Source organism: Opisthocomus hoazin, chromosome 6, assembly GCF_030867145.1.
Source record: "Opisthocomus hoazin isolate bOpiHoa1 chromosome 6, bOpiHoa1.hap1, whole genome shotgun sequence".
NCBI classification, from domain to species: domain Eukaryota; kingdom Metazoa; phylum Chordata; class Aves; order Opisthocomiformes; family Opisthocomidae; genus Opisthocomus; species Opisthocomus hoazin.
Window position 1 is genome coordinate 20,636,627 of NC_134419.1, and position 24,574 is coordinate 20,661,200.

Sequence of the window (24,574 nt, forward strand, 5' to 3'; positions counted from 1 at the left end):
TAAATTAAAATTAATTCATTTCTACAAGCAGACTTAAGGAAGTAAACATGGAGTTTTTTAGGTTTGGGTTACTTGCTACATGATGTTGGCAGTTCACTATTTCTCAGAAAATGGGTGTCAGAGTGATTAGAATTCTAATATAAACTTGAAAAGAGTGATTTAAATTCATGGGTTTTTATCCTTCAGGAGCATGCTGTATCTGTAAAACTATTGTTTAGGCTAGATTCAAGGTAATGTGTGTGTGTATATGCATAAATAAATACATTTATATTCTTTCTTTGTAAGTATAGAAAGGTATGGAGAGTTCATGAAGCTTAAAAAAGTCAAGTAGTATCCTGATTGGGCCCTCTCAGGGAATTCTGCAGCACCATCAGGTTCCCAGTCCCAGTTGGGCCAAAACAAGTTTGGAACCCAGCATCTCAAACCAGGTTAAACTTGTGCGTGTGCAAAGGGGAAAATATGGACAGTCACAAAGCAGGGTTGCTTTTCAAATGAGTTGTGCGTTTAGGTATCTACAGTTTACCTATGTTCTGCTTTACTGTGTTGAAGCCCTGCTTAACCTTCTGTGTTTGACTCTTGCAGTGAAGACAAGTTAGGAGAGTTCTCCTGGTCTGCAGCTGAAGAGGCGTTCTTCAAGGACATTGTGGTGCTCAGAAACTGCAATCTCTGTGACAGATTGACGGAAGAGGACTCCGGCATAGCACTCCAACTGTAATGTGGTCTTTGGTAATACATATGTAGTCAAGAGTGGTACTGATCTTTATTACCTGGAGCAGGAGACTGTTCTGCATTCAAATACCTGGTTTTGGCTTCTTGCCCGTGCATCGCTTCAGGCAGCCGGTGCCTAGCCTGCAGTGAGGGTGCCTGGAACACCCTCCCTACTCAGTAAGGTTGGCCCAGCCCTCTGCTCTTCCACAGTATGTCCTCTTAGTATATGGCCAACATGAGTGCCCTGTAATTAGGGAGTAATTCACAAGCTTGTTCTCCCGGGATGCGTGGAGTTCCTGGCTATGCTGAGTCATCCTACAACATTGCGCCCTTGCATTGTACTAACAGGTAGTTTGGAAAGGTGAAAGGGGAGCTGTAGCTCTTCTGTCACCCTTTCCCCCCACTCCGAAACTACTTCGTTCCTTTCAGATTATGCCAATGGTCCTAGCTTCCATCTCTTTAAGAATTTTTCAGCTAAGCCCTAGAATTTCTGCCCTACTTTGCTGTAGGAGAAAGAGCCTGTGTTGCTGGTAAGGAGGTATTTGTGTCCATTGTTGATTATTGCTCTTTTTACTGCCAAAGCAAAGTGGTCTGGATTACCATTTTTTAATTACAATGTGAAAGAGGTATGCTAGTTCAGTGTGAAATGAGACAACAGTGCTGTCTCACATTTACATAATGTGTTTACTATCAGGACTTTAATGTGCCCTGTAAATAATTATTTGAAGTCTAAAATACGATGATGAATATTGTTCTGCCTCCAAAAGGTGTGAGAGTGGCAAAGGATCTCTTGGTGCTCTGAAAATGATCATAGTCTGTCATCTTATGCACGCCCATTTTATTTGTTCAGCTCTTGTGTCAAAGTGTGAGGGAATAATAGCTGATGTGCCAAAGTTCGAAAGATGAAGACACAGATACTAAAGCTGCTGTAGCTCAGCAGCTAAAAATGAAGGGAACTGGTAAACTAAGGAGCACTGCCTGGTTTTTGGACTCTTACGGATGTTGTGTTTTTCATAGAGAGTAGAAAGGCCCCTTTCAGAAATGCCACTCCTTTACTTGTTAAAGAGATCTGTCCCCAGTGTTTACTAAATTCAGTGACACTTTAATCCTTTGTCTGCCTTTGCTTACACCTGGAGGAAAATCCACGTAGTAAGGTTCCACAAGCAGATGTACTTGATGTGCAAGCTGAAATTCTTTTGAGGATAGAATATACTACTCATGATGATAGCTGTGCTTATGTCTTCAGTATCACACCCTTTCCTACCCACCAGTATCTTTACATGTGTCGGTTTTTAAAAATACACAGCATTGCTAGTTTTCTACAATTTTTAGTAGGCAACTACATGCATTTTTACTCTCACTGAAAGAAAATATGTTGTATTTATTATTCTATTTTACTTTGTACAAGGTGAATTGTAGACAAAGATCTATATGCAGTGAATCAAGTAAGTATTGATTCTCTCAGCATTGTTAGTAATAAAAGAAACCTACGGTCATACTAGATGTGTCATTTTGTAAAAAGCATCCTTTTTGGTTTGCATTAGATGGCTAATCACTTTTATGTGCATCTCCTTCAAGAAGAAATGGCTTGCCAGACTTCTAGAGAAAGAATTTTAAATTCTTTTATGAATGTGACAGTTGCATCTATTTGGTCTTACTACTTGTACATCAAATTATACAGAAACTTGGGGGCAGAGTCTTGGCTCCAAACGTTAATGAGTGGCCGTGAGCCTGTGTGAAATGATGCATTATTTACCAGTTAACCTCTGATGCCAGCGGCAGCTACTCACAAGACATGTCTGCGTATTTGCAGCATGGGTACATATTTTTATGACTGGAGTCTGAATGCATCCAATTTTCAAAGTATAATGTAAATTTATTGGAAGTATTGGGATTGTTATTAGGCCTCACTAAAAATTAAAATAGTTTCCTTTGCTGACATTCAGTTTGGACCGTGGCGCCTCATACAGTATAGAAACCATTTGTTTTCAACATATTGTGGGAAAAAAACCCTGTTAAAGACTAAGTCATGATCTTTGTTTTCCGATGTTTTGCCCATTTTGTGGTAACTATAGAAAGTTTTAGCTATTTTTCTAACATGCTGCTGCTCTTGCCTCCAGCTTCTGAAGACTGTGACCCCATAAACTTCCTGTCTGTAGAGACAGCTAATGCTTTAATTGATCATTAATGGACTTTCAAAATGAGATTAAGTATCTTCAGGAATTCAGTTAGAGCAGTTTTGTATATGGAGGGTAGATGCAAGTGCCTTCAAAAAGCACTGTTACACCACAAATCCTTGAAAAACTTGCTTCTAAAATACTTAAAAGGAAAAGTAATAGAAAAGATTTTTCCTCTGATTTGTTTTTTCTCAAACCAGAGAAGGCTTTTATTATGTATCAATGAGAATTTATTAGCTCATTTTCAAAAACCAAATAGCAGAACCTCACGAAAATGTTGAATTTAATCTTAGAACAAACCATGCAAATTTTGACAGCTTTGATTTGCAACGTAAATTTTTTGTTAAATGAATTTATTCCAACTTTAAAAACTACACTCTTTGGGCAAAAAAAAAAAGATGAAAACTTTTACTATAGCTGTACTTGAGAATACTGACAAAAACATCTCCATGTTTTATCACAATTCTTCACAATTACAGGGGTTGCTTCTCCTGTTTTCTTTAAACTTTTGCCTTTTAGTTCATTTGGAGTGATTTTTACAGGTTTTCATGTTGCTTTCTCTTGGCCGTTTTTGTACAAGCCACTTTTGGGAAAACTTGACCATTTCGATAACACGTACAGTTGTTACTACCGAAATAGTGGCTTCCTTCTTAGGTATCTGAAAAATCAGTGCTATTTAACTCAGTTAAGAACAGTTGTAGCTGGTGGGGATACCATTCTGGCTGCATTAACGCTGTCAACATTGTTGTAGCAGAAAATACAGCAGCTGCAGTTGCCCTACAGCAGCGCCGAAAGATGGACGTGGTTTGTGTGGCATAGGGTAGCCATCACACTTAGCTGTTGTTGCGGGTTCCTCGTCAGCGTTCTGTTTTGTCACCCCAAAATGAGCAGCTGCAGTCATTTTTAGGCTCTTCCTAGTGGTCCTTCCATGCTTTCTAGAGTACGGGCTTTCAGGACCGCTTACAGTTGTGGTAGCCGGGACGGTAGGGTGGCTGGCATGGAAATGACGGTAAAAAGATGTAGACAGATGTTCCAAATTGGCAATTTTTTCTCCAAATGTGTCTGCTTCTCCTCCTCCTCTCTTATTCGCTGCTCAGGTTAGGGGAAGACTGATCTAAACGCCCGGTTTTATGTATAATCACCAGGGCTTGTTGATGCAATACCCACCTGTATTGATTCGGGCTGTAATTATAGTGAGTGGAAAGCAAAGGATACTACTTTTGCAAATAACACAGAGAAGACTAATCTTACCTGTGTATGAAAGGTGGCTTTCTGTTTGCTTTGTCAGGCAAAGTGGAAAATACTGGTGTTGTCAGTGGCATATTGATTTATGACAGGATGCTGGAGCTGGTTTAATACAGGCTGACTCTAAAAAGCAAGATTTTTTTTTTTTTTTTTAATTTGAACTTTATTTGTCACCTGTTGATGGGAAAGCATCCATTTAGAGAAATGAATATGGCTAATGTTATTTTATCAAATGCTGCAATGTTTGAATAAATCGTAAAAGAAGGAAAATAAGATCTTGACTTCCAATTTAATAATAATGGAATATGAAGGACGAATTGTAACCGTAGAAGTTCATTACAAATTTAAATATTTAGCATTTTCACTAGTCTGTGAATGCAAGAAAATTTATTACATTAAGACGGAATTTAGATCTTTGACATGAAGCTGATATTTTCATAGTGTGAAAAATATCAAGCTGACATTATAGTGTCTCATTTGATGACTTCCAAATGTCAGAGTGCAGTAACTTATTCATAGGGACCTCGATGTCTTGTGATAGTGTCAATTTAAAAGACATTTACATTGACTTTTTTATTTAAACATGTAAAATGGAATATGCAAAGTGGGTGAGGAGAAGGGGGAAAGACCGGGGCAAGAAAGTTCTTAATAATAGAACGAGGCACTTTGAAGGCTAATTTCCACCGGAGCCTTCTGGCAGCTGCATGGGCTGCACGGCAGTGCTTCTGACAGCGCCCGGCGGCGTTCCCTCAAGCCCAGCTCGGCACTCTCGTGTTTCTTGTTACTTCAACAGAATCAGGGGATTAAAACACCAGCATGATGTACTTTCCCAAAAAAGTAAATCACCCAGCCCTTGCTTTTGGAAGTAATTTTGTAGTAATGGAAGATACCGAATATTTGTTTTGAGATGATTAGACTGGGAATTAATGGTAGTGTTAATGCCGGTAGAAGACCTCCGTCAGGTGGCTGTTAACAGGACTGTGAAGCCACAGCAGTTGAATACAGGACGTGTCAATTTATACCCCAGTAAAACCTTCTGTGTGGGTGCGTGTGGCCGCGCCTCAGTCCATGTCTACGCCCGGAGGCCGGTCAGGTCGCTCCTTCCTGTGGGCCAGGGATGGTCGTGCCACGGTTCGCACCTAGCAACGGGGATCGGGGCAGAGCGAGCAGCGCCGCCGCTGCAGAGGGCGGCCACTTCCTTCGGCGCCCGGCGAGAGAGGCCCCAGCCCCGCGCTGCCCGTTGCCGCTGGCCGCCGCGCCCTCCCGAGCCGGGCCAGGCCCCGCCGCCGGCGCCGCCCTCCGCTGAGGCGTTGGCCCCGCCGCCGGCAGGCGGCGCCGCCGCGCCCCGTTCCGCGCCGGCAGCCGCGGCCATGTCGGAGCTGGCGCTGGAGGAGCTGACGGCTCTGGCCGCCATCTACTGCGAACCGGACGCCTGCGAGGTGCTGGCGGTGTCAGGTGAAGGCGGTCGCGCTCCCCTGTCCCCCGGCGGGACCCGGCGCGGAGGCGGCGCCTCAGCCGGGGGTCCTCCCGCTGCCCCCGGCCCGGCCCCGCGAGGAGGCGGCACCGCCTTGGTCGCTTGCTGTCAGCGGCAGCGCCAAGGATGGGTCCCTTCCCTCCTGTCCCCGGCCTGCCGTGTGGCTTCGCTGCTGGCCTCCTTGTAGGGAACAAAGCACAGCGGGTCCTGCTCGTTTGCGACCCTCTTAATCCCAGCTGTTTGCGGTGCCTGCAGAAGCTTGTGGTAGGCGAGGGGCAGCAGTGGGAAAGGGCCGGCTGCTGTTCAGGTGAATAAGCCGTTGCATCTCACAGGTGTAACACCACCAGGTGTTTGTCCTGTAGTATTTAATAGGCGTGCAGCTGTTGCCATGCGTGAGAAGCCGTGGGTCGTCTCTTTCTGTGGAGAAGGTGGTAACCCGGGCCTTGCGATGGCTGAGTGTTCTCCAGCACCGTCTGTAGGGCTGCGGGTGTTACAGGGTGCCGAGGCCGATCGTTCACCTTTGCTGCGGGAGGGAAGGTGAGAAGGTCTCTAGTGCTTGCTCCCAGCAGCTGCTGGATGCTGTAGGCTAGGAACTTGTAGTGTAGACACCTTTACTCCACATTTTCTGCACCAACCGTGGTGGCCACCGATCAGAACATATTTTTCAAAGATGACTTTTATCAGTCTGTGCCGTCACAGCGCTGTGAAGATGCCGCTCCCGCAAGGGAGAATAGATCTCGGTAGTTCCAGTGTACAACAGTCATTACTATCAGGCTTAAAGAAAGTACCAGGTGGGATACACAAGCGTTGCATGTCTGTTCAGATACAGAGCATATGTACATTTTACTTAGTGCCTACCATGGATGTGGCAACTCTCATGTTTGTTGAAGAGACAGACAGAGACACACAGAGAATATGCATGTATTCGGTGTCACTTACTGTTGCCTGGTGTCCTGGGAGCTGTCGCGACGTGCTGCCCAGCTCCCCAGCAGAGCGATGGCCAGCGAGCAGCTTCCTGCTGGTTGGGCTCCCATAAGGTCCTGGAGAATGCTGTTAAAAATGGATCCAGTGGCCTGCCATCAGATTGTGTCAGCGTATGTGTTCACGCCAAAAGAACTGGGATTGATAAGGAAATGCTTTTTTACTGTGAGGATGATCGAGCACTGGAACACATTGCCCAGAGAGGTTGTGGAGTCTCCATCCCTGGAGGTGGCCCTGCCTGAGCGGGGAGGCTAGACAAGATGACCTCCAGAGGCCCCTGCCAACCGCAACCAGTCTGTGCAAATAACTTTGTGCTGCTTTGGTGTGAAATTACATGTGACTGCTCTTGAGTGACTCACTTCAACTAAAAAATTACTAAGAAATTAGTTGAATAAGCCTCAAACTTTTATTTGAAAATAGTTGATGAAATAGATTCACACAGAGCAGAAAATGGTTATTTGAAAAGAGGTTTTTGTGTGCAGACAGCCTCAGAGGGATGAAGACATTAGTGTCTGCGTGGAGCACAATTAATTGAGGTAGTCTAAAAGCAGAATTGTTTTGTGTCTAGATCTGTTATGACAAACCTCTTGCTCCAGTGTAGGCAGGTAATTCTGCCATTTTATTTTTTGATTGGTATTTAGAGTTATATTTTTAAAATATGGTTGATGAAATACTTCGACTGGGTTTTATTTTCTTAAAGTCAAAAAGTTCAGGAATGTTATTTCAGGCATAGTTTGAAAATATAGTATCCAGGCTTAACAGGTGTTTATTTTAAAAAATGTGAGCGTATCTGAACATTGCATATGCACGTCTGTTCCGCCCAATCTGTTAGAGAAGTATACACACATCCTTCTCTGTCCTTCCCATACAGAAAAATGATTTTTTTATTTATAAGTTACCAGGATATAAAAGGCTTAGAAACTTTCCTGCAACATAAAGTGAAGTGCCACAAGTGCACAATGGGAACTGGCTATTATATTTATATTGATGTTACGTGACCTTGCAGGGCCTTTAGCCAGGCTGTGTTTGTGATATGTTAGGATTGTGCATATCTGGTTGGTATCCATCGTTTCCTGCTGGAATTGAAAAGGTTATTTACAGCAATGATTATTGGTAGTTTTCTTACTTTGGGAATTTACTTATTTTTCTATGTTGGAGCTACAGAGTCTTTTAGTTTGTATACAGTTAATTTTTGCTATTTTCATTAGTTTATGTGTGCCTGATCTCTTCAAACTGTACAAATTGTCATTGACAAATTTTGCACAGCAGTAACTTCCGGTAAGACTGTTATGTTATGCTGTCTCTAATACATTAAGAGTAATTTGTGTGTAGATCCACAGGATCAAAAAGGAGGCCACTGGGGGTTTGGTTTTCAGGAGTGTAAGAAAATGCTTTTGCAGGTCTCTTGATATGCTAAAAACTTTGGCTTTCTAGAATTTAACAATGAATCATTTAGAATGTAAAATATGTTTTTATCAAAATCAATGTGTTGATGAATTTAAATAAACTAATTGCAGCATATCTTTTTTACCTTACCTATCTACTTACAAAGATTAGTGTTACAGATAGAAATCCATAATTTACTTGTTAATCTGTTCTCTTCTGGTTTGTTCACCAAGCTTGCTATAAAAATATATATTCTAAGCTTGTACGTTAGTAGGTGCCATTTTCTGAATTTAAAAATAGACTACATGTGTTGCATAAAATGCCTTTGGGCAGGAGAGGAGGGGGATATCTGTCTGGTTGACATGCAACATAAGAAAAAATCTGAAGTATGCTGGAGCTAAATATACTGATAAGCATGCAGCTATGGGGGAAAATGAGTTAAAATGTATTGAGTTTAGTCTTATTAGCACATTAAATGCTAGCAGAATGGTCATACCCAACCTTTTATTTCAGAAATAATCACCATTTTGCTGTGAAGACATCTCAGACCTTGTAGCATGTGCAAACAAAGGAAATATTTCTTCAGAGCCTCGTTACGCAGGGCGACGGTGATTTGCTCTTTGTTCCGCCAGCCCTCTGCAGCACTGGTGCAGAAAATGGATGCTGGAATGTTTAAATAAACTTTAGGCGCTGTAGCCCCAAAACAGTTTTGAACTGTTTCCTTTTTAAAAGTAAGTCTGAAGCCGATGTAAATGGTCATGGCTGGGCTTTTCGCGATGCCTCGGGGTGATACACCTTGGGATGCGAGGCTGCGCTGCTTCCTTCAGATTAGTGTATCATCACAGGGAAAGGTGTGAGATTGTTGGAGGCTTAAGAATATGATCACTGCAGCAGGAGGCCCTTGCCGAAGGGGCAAGGTTGGCCTGGCTGTGTATCCCTCAGTTACTTCTGAGTTGGTGAGATCTGTTATGACAAGCTAGTAAAAAAATCCTAGGAGGATTATCAGAAAGGTAACATGTTTTTCTGTTACTGTAATTAAACTGGCAATAGAGTAGTATTCTTCAACTCATTTATAGGCTGCGGATTTTAAAATTTCTTGGCAACGTGGTTTAAAATGAAGTGATTCATGGGCAGGAATGTAATAATGTTAATACGATTCAGGCAAATGCAGCTTGCTTTTGGCTGGCTGAGTACCTGGCGTGGCTGCCCTGTGGAAGGGGCGACTGGCAGGCGGTGGGGCGACAGGCACAGTCTTGGTGCGGTGCTTGGGTGTGTGCTGAGACCCTCTGTGGCAGCTGAGAGGGTGCCGGGGGTCCTGGGAGCTGCAACGCAAGCCTTTCTTGTCGTGTGTGGCTATGTATATCGGGCCGAGTGTAATGGCAGAGGGGCTGTCGTTGTTGGTGCCCAGTAAGAGATGTCTGTCAGGACAGCAGAAGACAGAGGTTGGAATGAGAAGGCTTGAGGTGCTCCTGCGTAGCTGCTGCCCGCGAGCAAGGGCTGCGTGCTGCCAGAGGGACGCTGCCCAAGCTGGACTCTCTTCGAAGGATGGTGAGTTTCTGAGGAATAAACTTGTCTTAAAAATGGTCTGGAATGTTTCACGGGGTCTTAGAAGACTGGAGACCAACTCCCATTGGCAGGGAGTGAGGCTTTGACACTTAGTTCCTGTAGGTGTGGCCATGGTTGGATGTAATTTAATTTAATTTGCTGTATTTGTGTCCACTGCTTTTGGCACTGGATTTCATTCTGTTTAGGTAGCAGTGGTTTGTAGATGTTTGGAGACTTCTTTATAGTAATGCCAGAGTTTGATTATTGGGTTTGGAGGGTTTGGTTACTTTATTTCGTGACTGTTCTGACCTAGAACGTTCTTCATATGACTCGGGAAGGAGATTTGGAAACGAGCCCTTGGCTGAGCTCTCTAAAGTGCTTCTGTCTGTCCAAGCCACTTCTAGGTTCTTGCGCTTATTGAGTAGAGTTCAAATATAAAATCATAGAGAGCACTGAGGTTGGTTAGTGGCGTCAGCAATACTAATCAAACATAATTCGACTGACTGTCATGTTAGGGAAGGTAAGATAAGGTAGGGGGAGAAGAAGGCAAGTCACTTCAAAAGAGCTCCTCTGAAACTCAGCTCTGCTCTAATCTGCCTTTCAAATCTGGCTTCTCCTGCCCTCACAGAATGAATCAACCTGACATTTTAGCCATTTTTTAAAGAAACGGGGTGAAATGTTTAGAGTGTATCAAAGCGGTGAAGCAGAGAACATCCGAAGAAGATAATCTTTTATCTTATACCCTCTTTCGTCATTGCAGAGGAGCAAAAGTAGACTAGGTCTTTTTCCCCGCTTTTTGCTTTATGAAGTTTTATATTGTTTGTCTGTGAAACATATTTTAGTCAAGAAGGTTTTATTGCAGGACTTACTGTACATAACTTTCATATTCAGGGTCTTTGATTATGTGATTTACCAGGAAGATGTGGTCTTTTGCCCTTCGTGCTATGTACTGTATGTATTCTTTTCACTCTGGAAGCTTCTGTTCTGAAGTAGACCAACAACAGATTTTGAGTAGATACACAGGTATAGATCTGCATCTTTTTATACAAAGTGTGTGTGTATATACATATGTCAGTATGTAGTATCTAGGGTCACATGTACAACAGAGATGTTTTAATTATCACAGTTCAACTGTTGTAGAGAAGTTGGCAGAAAAGAAGCATAGTTTCTCTGAAAATTGTAGGGGACAAAGAATCTGACTTTTTTCTTTCCAAATCTCTCTTTAGCTCAGAACTGCTTTTGAATGGTGGTTGTCAAAAATACTCAGTATGAGCCTATTTGGCTTGTGCCGTTACTGATGGTACAAGTCCTACAGGTTTCTCTGGGAGCAACGTTAGGGCAGTGCTGAGTCCATGCAGAGAAGTGTCTGGTTTTGGTTGTCCTTGTTGCTGCTGTTGAGCTGTAGAATCTGACTTACGTGTTTCTGAGAGACAGTTCTTTATTACTGGCTTGTCTAGACTTTGAAAGAGCCAAAAGGTGTGAATGCTTTTTAGAATGTGTTAATAACTTTTCTTCTAGTATGATATGGAAGTGTTTCATTTCAAGATTCCCTGCAAGTATAGCTGGAGTCATTCGTTGCAACCCCCTACCCTGCAAAAAAGCCCATACCCCTGATTTTGTATAGAATGGCAATCATTTGAATTGAATTGTTGAAGAAAATAACATGACTTCATATATATGTATTTCAACTTCAAGCAAGCTATTAATGTTTATTTTTTTATACTTTCCAGAGACACATGGAATCACATTTAGAATTCAAATCAGCGTGAAAGAACTGCTGGATACAGATGTACTTTTAAAGCTGTTATTTCATTTACCAGTCAATTATCCGTCAACTGTACCAGATATTTCTGTTAACTCAGACCAGCTTACAAGGACCCAATGTACAGATGTGAAAGATAAGTTACTTGAACAAGCAAAGAAGCATCTTTCTGAACCCATGGTACACGATCTGATTCTTTGGATACAGCAGCATCTTAAATATGTCATTAAGCAATCGGCAACAGTTTGCAATGAAAAAACTACTTTGTCAAAAGGAACAAGTACAGAGGATGGTGTCTGGATGCTCCTTTTGCATTTAGATCATATGAGAGCAAAGGCAAGATACGTCAAAACTGTGGAAAAATGGACTTCAGATCTAAGGCTGACTGGAAGACTGATGTTCATGGGCAAGATAATATTGATTCTTCTTCAGGGTGACAGGAGCAACACTAAGGTGCAGGAGCAATGAATGTTGACTGGTTCTATTGATTTACCACTGAAACCTATGTGTCTGAATATTTTGTGTGTGTTTTTCTAAGATTAACAGTTCTGGAAGCAGATTGATCATTAGGAGACTAGGAAGGCCCAACAACTTTATTTGGTATTTAAGAAAAAGAAGTTACTCTGTTCTACGAGAAAGAAACCAGTGATACCTGTAGACCTGTGGCCTGTATTTGCCACTGTAATTAAGCCCGTGTTTTCCCTGACTGTAATATGCCTAGATTTCAGTCTCCTGAATTTCCCAAACATGCCAGAAAAGAGAAAATTTGTGATGAGAAATTAGTAACACGCATTTCTAGCTCATTCCTGCCCCTTTCCTTGACTTAGACCGTGTGGTGCTCCTACTGCATGCCTGGGCTTTGAAATTCTTGTCTATACTTACCAAAACCCACTGCGTTAGGCAGGTTTCTGTGGTAATATTGGAGATGAATGTTTCGGCTTTTCAAACTGACGTTCTCTAGATCATTTAAGACTGTGCTTAACTTCAAGCTGATGAAGTTCTGTGATTCTGTGAACAGAAACAGTCATGCACTTTTTGGAATGGGCACTTTCAAGGTTTGATTGCTGTGTTCTGAAAAATACCTGTATGTTTCATACAGATTTTTGTATCTTACTAAACTTCAAAGATACTAGGTGACATTTAGTATTTTTTTCTCTTTTGTCGTTTAGGAATACCTGATTCTTCAGAAAACTTCTAAGGTAGATGTGGACTCAAGCGGAAAGAAATGCAAGGAGAAAATGATTAGTGTACTGTGTGAGACAAAAGTACAGTCACAGCATAAAAGGTATAATTTTGTTCTCTTGTGGATAGAAGAGTAACAGAATCGATAATTATATTCTGACAAATCTGGGCATATTCATGAGTTTTCCTTTTACAATGTAGGTTTCAGACATTTGAAGTCAAAGAATATTCAACGCTGGATGAGCTACAAAAGGAGTTTGAAACTGCAGGACTTGCAACTCTTTTCTCTGAGTTTGTGCCTCCTCTCTTAAAATAAAATTAAGAGAAAACACTGGACTTTGACCAAAGCAGTAGTTGACTGCGGGTGCTGATGGAAGATAAAAGGACTAATTTGGCAAACAACATTAAAGCTTTTCTGCAATAAATGCCAGAAGTAGCCATCCTCTTGCAAGAAGGCGGCAATTCATACATTAAGACTTGATAATGTTTTGACATTTAGATATTGATAACTTTTTCCAAGGAATGTGGAGTTAATTATGATAATTGCATGGCAAGTATGAGAGATTGGGAAGAAATCATGTTAAAATAAGAGTCTTCTAGTTAGACTCTGTTTTGCAATCCCTGTTATTTAATGTTTTGGTTTTTTTCTCTCATGGTAGTGATTTTTCATGAAGACCTGCTAGAAAACATGATTAATTTTGCTTTGAAAGCTTATATGAAGATGTGGGTCAGCACTGGGCCCAGTCTTGTTTAACTTCTTCATCAATGACCTGGATGAAGAGTTAGAGTGTACCCTCAGCAAGTTTGCTGATGACACAAAACTGGGAGGAATGGTGGATACACCAGAAGGCTGTGCTGCCATTCAGCGTGACCTGGACAGGCTGGAAAGTTGGGCAGAGAGGAACCTGATAAACTTCAACAAGGGCAAATGCAGGGTCCTGCACCTGGGGAGGAACAACCCCATGCACCAGTACAGGCTTGGGGCAGACCTGCTGGAGAGCAGCTCTGTGGAGAGGGACCTGGGAGTGCTGGTGGACGACAGGTTAACCATGAGCCAGCAGTGTGCCCTGGTTGCCAAGAAGGCCAATGGGATCCTGGGATGCATTAGGAGGAGTGTGGCCAGCAGGTCGAGGGAGGTTCTCCTTCCCCTCTACTCTGCCCTGGTGAGGCCCCATCTGGAGTACTGTGTCCAGTTCTGGGCTCCCCGCTTCAAGAAAGATGAGGAGCTACTGGAGAGAGTCCAGCGGAGGGCTACGAGGATGGTGAGGGGACTGGAGCATCTCTCCTACGAGGAGAGGCTGAGGGAGCTGGGCTTGTTCAGCCTGAAGAAGAGAAGGCTGAGAGGGGACCTAATAAATGCTTACAAATATCTTAAGCGTGGGTGTCAGGAGGATGGGACCAGACTCTTTTCAGTGGTGCCCAGCGACAGGACAAGGGGCAATGGGCACAAACTGAAGCATAGGAAGTTCCGTCTGAACACGAGGAAGAACTTCTTCCCTCTGAGGGTGACAGAGCCCTGGAACAGGCTGCCCAGGGAGGTTGTGGAGTCTCCTTCTCTGGAGATATTCAAGACCCGCCTGGACAAGGTCCTGTGCAGCCTGCTGTAGGTGACCCTGCTTCGGCAGGAGGGTTGGACTAGATGACCCACAGAGGTCCCTTCCAATCCCTGCCATTCTGTGAGCTGCGCAGAAGAGTGTGCAGAGCCCACACCAAGGAGTGCCTTGGGTGGGCTTCTGCCAGTCTCTAGAAGAGATGGCACTGGCTGTGTCAGGCAGGTTTGCTGGCGAACGGCGCGCGTTCACTTTTTTTGCTCCTTTTATATGATTCACAAGCGTGGTATGTCTGTGTTTTGCGCGGTATGAGAAGGGTGGTTTGGTCATCTGAGGAGCACTTCTCTCTCATTATGCTTTGTGCAGCAAGTGTAAACTGAAGCAACCAAAAGGGCAACATGAGATCCAGATAATTTTTTCTATTACATTTAACATCAGGTATAGGCTATTACTACAGCAGAGTAGTGATGTCTGTGGAAACAAGGACATTGGAGTGCTAACAGATTAAATTACTCATTTCTGCAAGAAATCAGTATTTCTACAGTTTTGTTTTTTAGAATCGTTACTGACCACCGTTGTGACCAAGGTCTGTAGATAAAACCATCTCTGTCTTGGTGGAGGGAGGAGCAGGAATAAAACTCCCTTCTTTTCTGTATTAATCTTTTAAGGCATTATTTATAGCATTAATAAGTACTATTTGTATTTCAGGGGCTTTATTATCATCTCTTGGAAAGAAACCTGTATGAGCAGCACATACTGTGCAGTAGCCTACCATAGCACGCATAGTGGAAGTAACGCGAAGGTCCAGAGGAGTGAAATAGCATTAATGGGTGACATCCTCAGTACTGGGTATTCACCATCTTTTTTTACTTCTTCAGTCTCATTAAGATTATAATTCTTGCACCCCACCCCCATTTGTTATTTGGTGTTACAGGGAGGATGAAATACTGATACAACTCCTAGGTGAAAATCCTTGACATCATCAATTAAAAAAAATTGAAAGTAGATTTGATTGTTTTGTGAATAAGGCAAATTTTTGTGTTTTTGTAGTTCTAGTTCATTTTCCTATAATGCGACTGTTTATCTCTTATTTCTGTGTGAATGTCCCACAAAAACCACAGAGATTTATATAAATTATATGCAGAAGTACTGTAGTGAACCTAAAGAAACTTCATAGTGGAAAAATATTTTGTTTACATTGTTTCTTTTAAAAATAGTTTAATAAACCCTACATATGCATGATTTAAAACCTAGTGTCCCTTGATTTGTTCAGCTTTATCTGTAGAAAGAGAAACATAATCATGTTATAGTTCATTTGAAATAAGATGATGAAATGTAGCACGTGCTGTATTTCTGCCAGAGTTTGAGGCTGAAATTGCTTATATTATGAAATAGTGCAATTGCTGGAATCAACTTTCATATATCCTATAATAGTATTAAGCATTATCATCCTGTCTTTTCGTGCATAACACATACAACACTGGCAGCATTCTGTTCTGGTTTTATATTTCGTATCTATACTTAATTTTATGTTATCTTATGCAAGAGTTATAGTTTATATGCTTAATTATAGACATAAACGGAACTTGAAATGTAAATGTGCTAATAGCACTTTGCAGTTATTGTTCTGTGCTATTTTCATATATTGGTTTTTATATCAATATTAGTTCCTGTTTTTTAACCTCACAGAATCACAGAATAGTAAGGGTTGGAAGGGACCTCTGTGGGTCATCTAGTCCAACCCTCCTGCCGAAGCAGGGTCACCTACAGCAAGGTGCACAGGACCTTGTCCAGGCGGGTCTTGAATATCTGCAGAGAAGGAGACTCCACAACCTCCCTGGGCAGCCTGTTCCAGGGCTCCGTCACCCTCAGAGGGAAGAAGTTCTTCCTCATGTTCAGACGGAACTTCCTGTGCCTCAGCTAGTGCCCGTTGCCCCTTGTCCTGTCACTGGGCATCACTGAAAAGAGCTTGTCCCCATCCTCCTGACACCCACCCTTCAGATATTTGTAAGCATTTATTAGGTCCCCTCTCAGCCTTCTCTTCTTCAGGCTGAACAAGCCCAGCTCCCTCAGCCTCTCCTCGTAGGAGAGATGCTCCAGTCCCCTCACCATCCTCGTAGCCCTCTGCTGCACTCTCTCCAGTAGCTCTTCATCTTTCTTGAAGTGGGGAGCCCAGAACGGGACACAGTACTCTAGATGAGGCCTCACTAGGGCAGCGTAGAGGGGAAGGAGAACCTCCCTCGACCTGCTGGTATGGTAACCTCAAAGTATTAACCTCCAGTGAAGAGAATTCTGAATTCAGAGTGACAGAAAAATTTGCCTAAAAGACACATTAATTTAAAGAATCTCTGGACTCTTAAAAATGAATCCCTTAATATTGTCAGTTAATTATGAATTCATATGCTTTTTATTCTAATAAGGTAACAACCATTGCACTTTTGATTTTTTTTTTGTGTTTCTTCATGTAATACAAGTAATCCATTTGTATGCTGCATTAGAACATAGCAGATCATGGAATTAGGGTCAGTATTCTATTAGTAGTTCCCCTTATAAATATCTGTGATTCGTTGTATGTATGCTTCATTATCTATTATAATAACCTGAACGCAGAGAGTCATTTTAGGATGAAATGATTCAACAGATCTGTGCATGAGAACCGTAACTCTGCTTTCTACTTCTTTGCCTGTTGTCACCTTTTACTTTCCTGCAAATACGAAGACTGATTTCTATGGGAAGTTGTCAAATGGTCACAGTTTTCTTGAGCTGAACTTAAGCAGGCAGCTCACCGTGTTGCACCAGGTCTTGATACCTGCTGGTTGGAGGCCCGGTACTCTCTGGGTCTTTATGGGGCCACTTTCGGCATCTGACTGCTCCGCTAACGCAAATTGCTGGATTTTTTTTGAACTTGATGTAAGAATTGAGGGAGCTGATTTCACCTATGCAGAGAACAAATGGTTGGCTGCTGCTTGATCTGAGCTTTACGTCATGAGAGCAGCCTGGTACTCCTTTTATGTCAGTGCCACGGGGGCTGATAACCTAGAGTTTACACTTGCGCTAGTCACAGAGAATGCTGCAGAGCAAAATCAGTGCCAGGATTTTTAAGAGTGAAGGTGCTAAAATCAATGTCCCTTTGCCGTTCTTGGGATGCGCTTAGAGAACAATCAGCGCAAAATGATTTTGTTGGTCTCTGATCGATCGCTAATCTGTAGTAGTATACAGAGGCAGGATACAATTTCATGGGAGTTGATGCTATGAGTACTTTTCAGTCAAGATAATACAAAAAGCACTTCTTTTTTAAAGTAAAATAACTGAGTTACTTGTGAGAACACTGTCCATGTGAGATGCTGAGCAGAAGCTGAGCTGTATGGATAGAGCTGTGCCAGAGGCTGATTTTTATTTGGTAGAAGCGGAGGTGTTAGAAAGGAACAGACTGCAATAAAAACACTGCTGATGTGGCTCTCGGAGAAGCCAAAAGAAAGTTTTTTTGGATTGGTTACTCTCTGAAAGAGGTTTGGGAATATGAGCAAATAAATTGCTACTGCATCCAAGCTTTGAGTAGAAATGTCTGAAATAAATGCACAGCTTCATTTTAATTTTCTGGTTTTAGCAGAAACGGCATGTAGAACTGAGAACAAGTAATGGCAGTTTTCATGGGTATAGAGATGAATAATCTCACTCAAGAGCTGTAGGCTGTCTGTAGAAGAATTAGAGCAATTCTTAGAAATTTTCCTCAAATGACCCTGGGATGACAGAGGCTTTGTTGAGGCAACAGCCTACAAAAGTCTCGGAAGACTGGGAAACCAGGCTGTCGTACATCCGAGTGGTTGGGAACATCAATGGAAGAGGTGACCCGCAGCTCCCAGGAGCAGATCGTCTGCAAAATACGGGTATTCTGGAAGACAAGAGAGTTGACAGGTCACTTTCGGGGCCGGGGAGGGGGGGAAATCCACTTATGTGTGGAATCAGAGAACACAGGTAAGTGTTTAATTTTTATGACACTTTTTCTGCATTGATATTACAGAGACCTGGTGTGGAGATGTTATAGTCCTTGCTCAAGTGGTGCATAACATCTTGGGAGGCTGATGTATTTCAGTTCCACATCAATTACGAAGATTGTTTTGGATGATAGCGGTGGGCGGCGGCATTACGAGATGTAAGTGCTGCAAACCTATTCTGTGTCAAGGATTTGCAATGGGATGAAGAGCTGTCCTTTAGGTATGGGTTAGACAAGGCTCTTACGTTAAAAGCAAAAATGGGAGGGAAAGAAAAATCACTGGAATGGCTACAAGAGTTCCAGAAAATCGTGTTTCTGAGGCAGCAGTATGGCAAAGGCGGACCTGAAGGTTACCTTTGCATTGACAAGGAGCCAAATGCTAGAAACTCAGCTGGATGTGCGGGTGTCAGTCAGAATTTCTGGGCTGCGTGGTACCTGGAGAGTGCCTGGAGCTTGGCACAGAGTGTGTGTCTTTCCTGCCAGCCGTGCACCAGGTTTCTTTCCTTTTTTTTTTTTTTTTGTAATTATTTAAAGGCAGCTGCAGAAAGGGAGCTGGAAGCTTCTTGCTATGAATTCTGTTACTTACTTGCTACAATACTAATTATTAAAAGATGCTACAGTTTCCTTCGGACTAATTTTGAAGAATCAGGGGAATGCTTTTTAAAACAAGTAAAGGAACGGTGATAAAACCTCAGGGGAAGCAGTTCATTTACGTACTGGTGCTGTGGAAAAAATTATCGTAAGAAGGGCGATCATAAAGCAGAGCGGGAATAAAGACATGTCTCCAGACGGGTCCAGGGTTGCCATCTCTCCGAGCTCCCGTCAGGAGCTGGTGTCAGTGCTCAGCAGAGGAGAGCAGGTATCTGCGCAGCGGTGCCTGGCGCTGGCACTAAAGCGCTCTGTGGGGGGAGATCGCAGACAGCTGAAGGCAAAGGCAGAGCTTGGCAGCCCAGCCAGCACACTGGCGGTTTTTAAGGTCTCGGCTTTTAAACAGTCATGGAAGCTGGGCTACGTGATGTGTAACAGTGTGTGTACGACAAGGAGCTCTGGTACTGGCTCAGAGATACTTATTTAGCTGATCAAATCTATCGGAAAAGGTAACTAAATTGAAGCGATGTAATCAAATCCAAAGGGAGAGGGTGATGGTTGAAAGTGAAGCTGTTCAGTACTGGGGAGCACTGGTTTTGGAAGCTGGGCAGTTGGAATGTTCTCAGTAGCTGGGACAGTGAAAAACTAATCACTGGGATTATTTGCATAGTTGTTAGTAATGGTTATGTAAAAAAGGGAAATATTTGATTCTTACTCATGTAGTTTGTGGATTTTTTTCTAGAAATTCATTACTAAGTTGAAACAAATGAGTTATGGATAATTGTTTAGCAGCAAAATAAAGATTTCCTCCCTTTAGGTAGAATGTGAGATTGAAAGTCCTAAGAGAAATTTTAGCTGTTAGGCTTTCTGTGGATCTGAAGTAGGAATGGCTTATAGCTCACTGAAAATTTATTATTAACAGCAAATCACTAAAAGCGGAGCAACGTTACGAAATTTCAGCTGCTGTGGAATAAACTACCACAGAGAAAGACATGAGCGTGTGTAACTCCTGTTACTCGGTATTTTGCAGGGACTCTTAGGAGCAGTGGCAAGGGGGGTCAGCAAGATTTTCCTGGATAGGAAGGATTTTTTAAATTTTTTTTTTCTGAGCCAGCAGCAAGAGGTTCTATTTATGCCCGTTTCCAGTAGCAGAAAGAGAAGAGATGTACTTCTGGAAGCATACCGTGAAGGGGTAACAGAACTTTTGACAGATCTGTAGGTCTCATTCGTAAGTTTAAAAAACAAACAGAAACAAAAACCCAAAACACACACATGTGGAAATATCAAGGTCTTTCTAAAGGATTCTTGTTCTTTGTCCTGAACAGAAGATTTTTTTTTTTTTTTTTTCCCTTGTGTAACAGACTTATTTGTGTAGTGGCCAGTAGCAAACAGGAGAGGAAGCAGAGGCCTGGGAAAAGATTACTTCCATGGCAAAACGTGGCTTGTGGCAATCTGAAGTGACAGCTCTTAGGTTGTGCGTGGATGTGTTTGAGAGACTACTGTCTGCATAGGTAAGAGGTGGGTTTGGGTTTTGTTTTGGTTTGGGGTTTTTTTCCTATTAAAGACAGAGGGGATGCTGAAACATGCTGAAACCTTTGAACAAGAACTGGTATGTGAACAAATAGCCTGCAGTAAACCTCAGGTTGTCACTCAAGGTCAAACACAGTGCAAGTTATTCCAAAAGGTAGTGATTTTGCTTTGGATACAAAGTAAAAAGGGTAGACTTTCCACTGAGGAACAGAAAACTGAAGCTCCACAGACACATGAAGCTTTGGCAGTTCTGGAAAATTATTGCACAGTGTGGTAAAATTCAGAAACATACAGTGGTTAGCAGACCGCTCTTTGTTTCGTCTATGTGGGTGGGAGTGTTGATCTACTTGAGGGTAGGAAGGCTCTGCAGAGGGATCTGGACAGACTGGATTGATGGGCTGAGGCCAAATGCATGAGTTTCAACAAGACCAAATGCTGGGTCCTGCACTTGGGCCACAACAACCCCATGGAACGCTACAGGCTTAGGGAGGAGTGGCTGGAAAGCTGCCTGGCAGAAGAGGACCTGGGGGTGTTGGTCGACAGCCGACTGAGCATGAGCCAGCAGTGTGCCCAGATGGCCGAGAAAGCCAATGGCATCCTGGCTTGTATCAGGCACAGTGTGGCCAGCAGGGGTAGGGAGGTGATCGTGCCCCTGTACTCGGCAGTGGTGAGGCCGCACCTGGAGTACTGTGTCCAGTTTTGGACCCCTCACTGCAAGGAAGACGCCGAGTTGCTGGAGCATGTCCAGAGAAGGGCAACGAGGCTGGTGAGGGGTTTAGAGTACAAGTCTTACGAGCAGTGGCTGAGGGATCTGGGGCTGTTTAGTCTGGAGAAGAGGAGGCTGAGGGGAGACCTTATTGCTCTCTACAACTACCTGAAAGGAGGTTGTAGTGAGGTGGGTGTTTGTCTCTTCTCCCAGCTAACTAGCGATAGGACGAGAGGAAATGGCCTCAAGTTGCGTCAGGGGAGGTTTAGATTGGGTGTTAGGAAAAATTTCTTTCGTGAAAGTGTGGTCAGACGTTGGAACAGGCTGCCCAAGCAGGTGGTGGAGTCACCATCCCTGGAGGTGTTTAAAAAACATGTAGAAGTGGCACCTCAGGACATGGTTTAGCAGGCATGGTGGTGTTGGCTTATGATGGCAGCATCCTAAGTTTTTCAGTGATGAAGTGTTGTTTCCCTGGACAACAATAGCTGGCAAAGCCACTGCTTCCCATGAAGGACACTTGCGTTCAGGGTGTTGCTTCTGTTGCTGTGTTTGTCAGTACTGACCTGAAGAGGAGAGCAAAGGCTTGCTTGTCCAAGGAGGGCATATGTGCCAAGAGCAGTGGTCTTCCCCACTTTCTCTTACAGTTTGTGTAAGTGCAGCTGCTGTCTGAAGGAGCACCAGGCGGGTGAGATTGCAGTCTGGCTGGCCCCAGAACCGAGAAGGCAGCTCTGGCAGCTGAGGCTGGAAGAGAGAGGAAAGCAATGGGCTTTCTGTGCAGGCAAAGGGCGCAGAGGCTGTCCCTGGCAGTGCTGTCCCTGGCCAACCTTGTGACGAGCACAAGGGGTCAGGTGGGCATCAGAGCTGGTTTTAGGCTGCATGAGAATTGATCCTGACGGTGCCTCTGGGGACACCTGACTGTCACCCCATGTACATTATATACCACATTGTCCCAGTAACTGTCCAAGTTGCTACATGGGTTGTTTTTATATATGGGAAGTTCTAGCCCTGACTCTAGGGACCATTTTGCTCTCGTGGGGCAAGACCTTAATTCCAGATCTCTGTTCTACAAAACACCGTCCTTTTTGTTTTTACCATGGAATGTCTTTCCATTTGTGAAGGGTAAGAAGATGACCAAATAGTGAGTGTCAGCTACATGGCAAAATAGCGACAGTATGGGATGCAGACTGTCAGTCTGTGAGAATCCATCCACTGTCACTTATATAAATGGAACAATAATTGTTTGTTCCTCTTCTGAAATGTAGTTTATGTAGTCTATATAAAGGCAAATATTTTAGTGCTATGCAAGGAAAATTCTTTTTTTCCTATCTGAAACCAATTTAATATTAACTGATGAAACCATTAGAAGATACTGAGCCCAATATGAATCCCTTCGGTGGAATTACACGATGTGGAGGAGTGGCTTATCTCACAAAAAGCCTACCTCCATTTTGGAGGTAATGGGTTTTTTATTTTTTCGCTTGCTTAATAATAGAGGAAAAAAGAGGGATAGATCTGCTAGAATTCTCTCCTTATCATCTTTCCAGCCTATGCTCTCATGGAGAGGAGTAGCTGAGAGTTGAAAGGGGAAAAATCCTGACTATTGTGCTTTCCCTGAGATAAGGAATATTTCAGAGTCCCTTGCCTCATGCATGAAACCTGGTAAAAGGGAGTTATATTAACATATGGAAGAGTTTTGGGGAAAAACAGTCTTTAGCCTCAGGAGTCTGCTTTTGACTTTTGGTTTGTCTGGGTGTTTTATATGTCTTTGAAAATGAATGCTAAAAGGACAACTACGAGCCACGTGGGCTGAGATTGCTGCAGTGACCTCAAGAGGTGAAAGCACAATTGAAAAGGTCTATTTTAAATGTTTAAGGAATTAATAATTGCTGAAAAGTGCAGATTACTAGAAGAACAAGCATCTTATATGCCGTGTTGGAGACAGATCCGGCACTCATGGGAGGCATTTGTGACAACAGTCTTTCAGTGGGTGACATTTATGTACATGATGAAGAGACAAGACCTCTTTATGTGGAATTTACAGTGAGCTTTCTAATGTCATCAGTTTTTTTAGGCTTAAAGAATTCCTTCTCTCATAAAATTAACTCCTTGTGTTCGGTGACCAGCTTCTGGAGGTTGCGGAGGACAGCCCGGCGGGTGCCTGTGGCAGTGGGTGCATGGGGCTGGGGGCCTGAGGGGGAGGGGGCAGGGCACCCGATGCGACAGCTGCTACTGTCGGACGGAGCATGGCAAAAGAGATGGCGGGAAAAACGTGTTGTTACCCTTGGCTTATTCTGAAAGTGTGTTTGGGAGCTGGGAAGGAGCTTTTATATCACTTCTTAGTGATACAGGGCCAGCAAAGGATTACAGAGTAGAGAAGAAACAGAGTGGACATACTGAACGAGGGAAAAGGAGAAAGACATCGGCTAGAAACAGACGCGAAAACAAGCATGAGGGCTTGGGAGTGCCAGACAGGGCGCAACGTGTGAAAGCAGGCAGCGTGGATGGAGACCACTGGCCGCAGCAGAGCTGTGCTGGGTGCTGGGGCCCCCAGCTGTGCCATGCCTGGGGGCTGTGGGGTGTCATGCCTGCTCCCACCAGCCTAGCGGGTAGCAGCCCCCACTTGCCGTCTGGCTGCTGGCAGGACGGCCGGTCCCGGTGGCCCCAGGGTGCACCAGGGCTCAGCGACAGGCTGCCCCTCCAGCTCGCTGCCCGTGCTGGGGGAGAAGCAGGGGTCGCTGCTGTTCCCTGCCCTGCTCCTCATGTTTCCAGCCAGGGTCACCTTCCCCTGGCGCTGCTCAGGTCTGCATGTGTCCTGGTGTCTCTTCCCGTGGCCTCCCCTCTGAACAGCGTCGCTTGGCCTGAACCTGCCGCTTGCTCTCCCAACCTTTGTAAACCCCTGGTGTCGCCACCAGCTGCCTCAACCCCTCGTTGAAGCAGGTGGCTTCTACGTGATGGAGATCAAGAGGAAACAATATGTATTGACTTTAATTAAACTGGGAACTTCCACTTGTGGTGAGCACCCTAGTTAGAGATTTGTGGCATCGTTTACCCACAATACTTTCAGGTTTACGACGTAGGAATTGATAATAACTCTTAGTAGAAGGTCACAAACATTGTGTCACTTGAAAGCAGCGAGATTCTTCAGTCCCTTGAAACCTATTAATAAACTAAACCCAGCAATAACTAGAGGTGTCTAATCTGAATTAATTTTAGTAAGAGAAATTCTATATGGTAGAGTTTTTGTTGGGTGATAAGTGGACAAGGCTTTGAATTCAGCCGTCACATTACATTCTTACCTTTAAAAAGGAGTATTTTGTTTTAGGATACTGTAAGTGTCACCTGTGTGAGGGTTTGAAGGACAAATCCTAACACGCTGTCTCTATAGGATGTATGTTTTTGTCCAGCCTTTGTGTATGAAGAAGAGGATATGTACAGGGAGGCTACAGTTTGCCAAGCAAAGCTGTGAAAAGACGACTTTGTGCATGGGCCTGAGAAATCCAAGGAGGGGAGTGGATGGCTCTGGCATAGCGGTGGCCCCATGGAGTCTCTGATCACACGCTTCAGCTGGCACTGGTCGCTCTGGACCCCCTTTATCGTATTTAGTATGGCAGTGCTAGGTACAAGAGAAGTTTCGCGGTGAGGACATGTATTCCTCCTGCTCTCCCAAAACTTGGCCTTCTCGCTGAGCCTGCTGTGTCCCTGATTTAATCCAGAATAAGGTGCATTTTGCTAAGAAGTGCACTAAC

The 24,574-nt window shown here is 43.6% G+C and overlaps 1 protein-coding gene and 1 long non-coding RNA gene across 2 annotated transcripts; both read left to right on the forward strand.

Moving 5' to 3' along the window:
* Positions 1-5,459: 5,459 nt before the first annotated feature.
* RWDD3 (RWD domain containing 3) lies at positions 5,460-15,722 on the forward strand. Its single transcript, XM_075424975.1, has 4 exons — positions 5,460-5,585; positions 11,247-11,731; positions 12,448-12,563; positions 12,662-15,722. The coding sequence occupies exons 1-4, from the start codon at positions 5,501-5,503 to the stop codon at positions 12,774-12,776; spliced, it is 801 nt and encodes a 266-aa protein (XP_075281090.1). The 5' UTR covers positions 5,460-5,500; the 3' UTR covers positions 12,777-15,722.
* Positions 15,723-17,649: 1,927 nt separating this feature from the next.
* Positions 17,650-20,099, forward strand: LOC142361568 (uncharacterized). Its single transcript, XR_012764181.1, has 3 exons — positions 17,650-17,925; positions 18,032-18,163; positions 19,954-20,099. It is a non-coding gene; the product is annotated as an uncharacterized LOC142361568 (long non-coding RNA).
* Positions 20,100-24,574: the final 4,475 nt, after the last annotated feature.

What these genes read in the sequence shown, in the direction of transcription:
- RWDD3 (XM_075424975.1), top strand. Translation starts at nt 5,501, where the DNA reads ATGTCGGAGCTGGCGCTGGAGGAGCTGACGGCTCTGGCCGCCATCTAC. An exon ending in GTGACAGGAGCAACACTAAG is followed by an intron (nt 11,732 to 12,447) that starts GTGCAGGAGCAA and finishes TTTGTCGTTTAG; the next exon opens with GAATACCTGATTCTTCAGAA. An exon ending in GTACAGTCACAGCATAAAAG is followed by an intron (nt 12,564 to 12,661) that starts GTATAATTTTGT and finishes TTTACAATGTAG; the next exon opens with GTTTCAGACATTTGAAGTCA.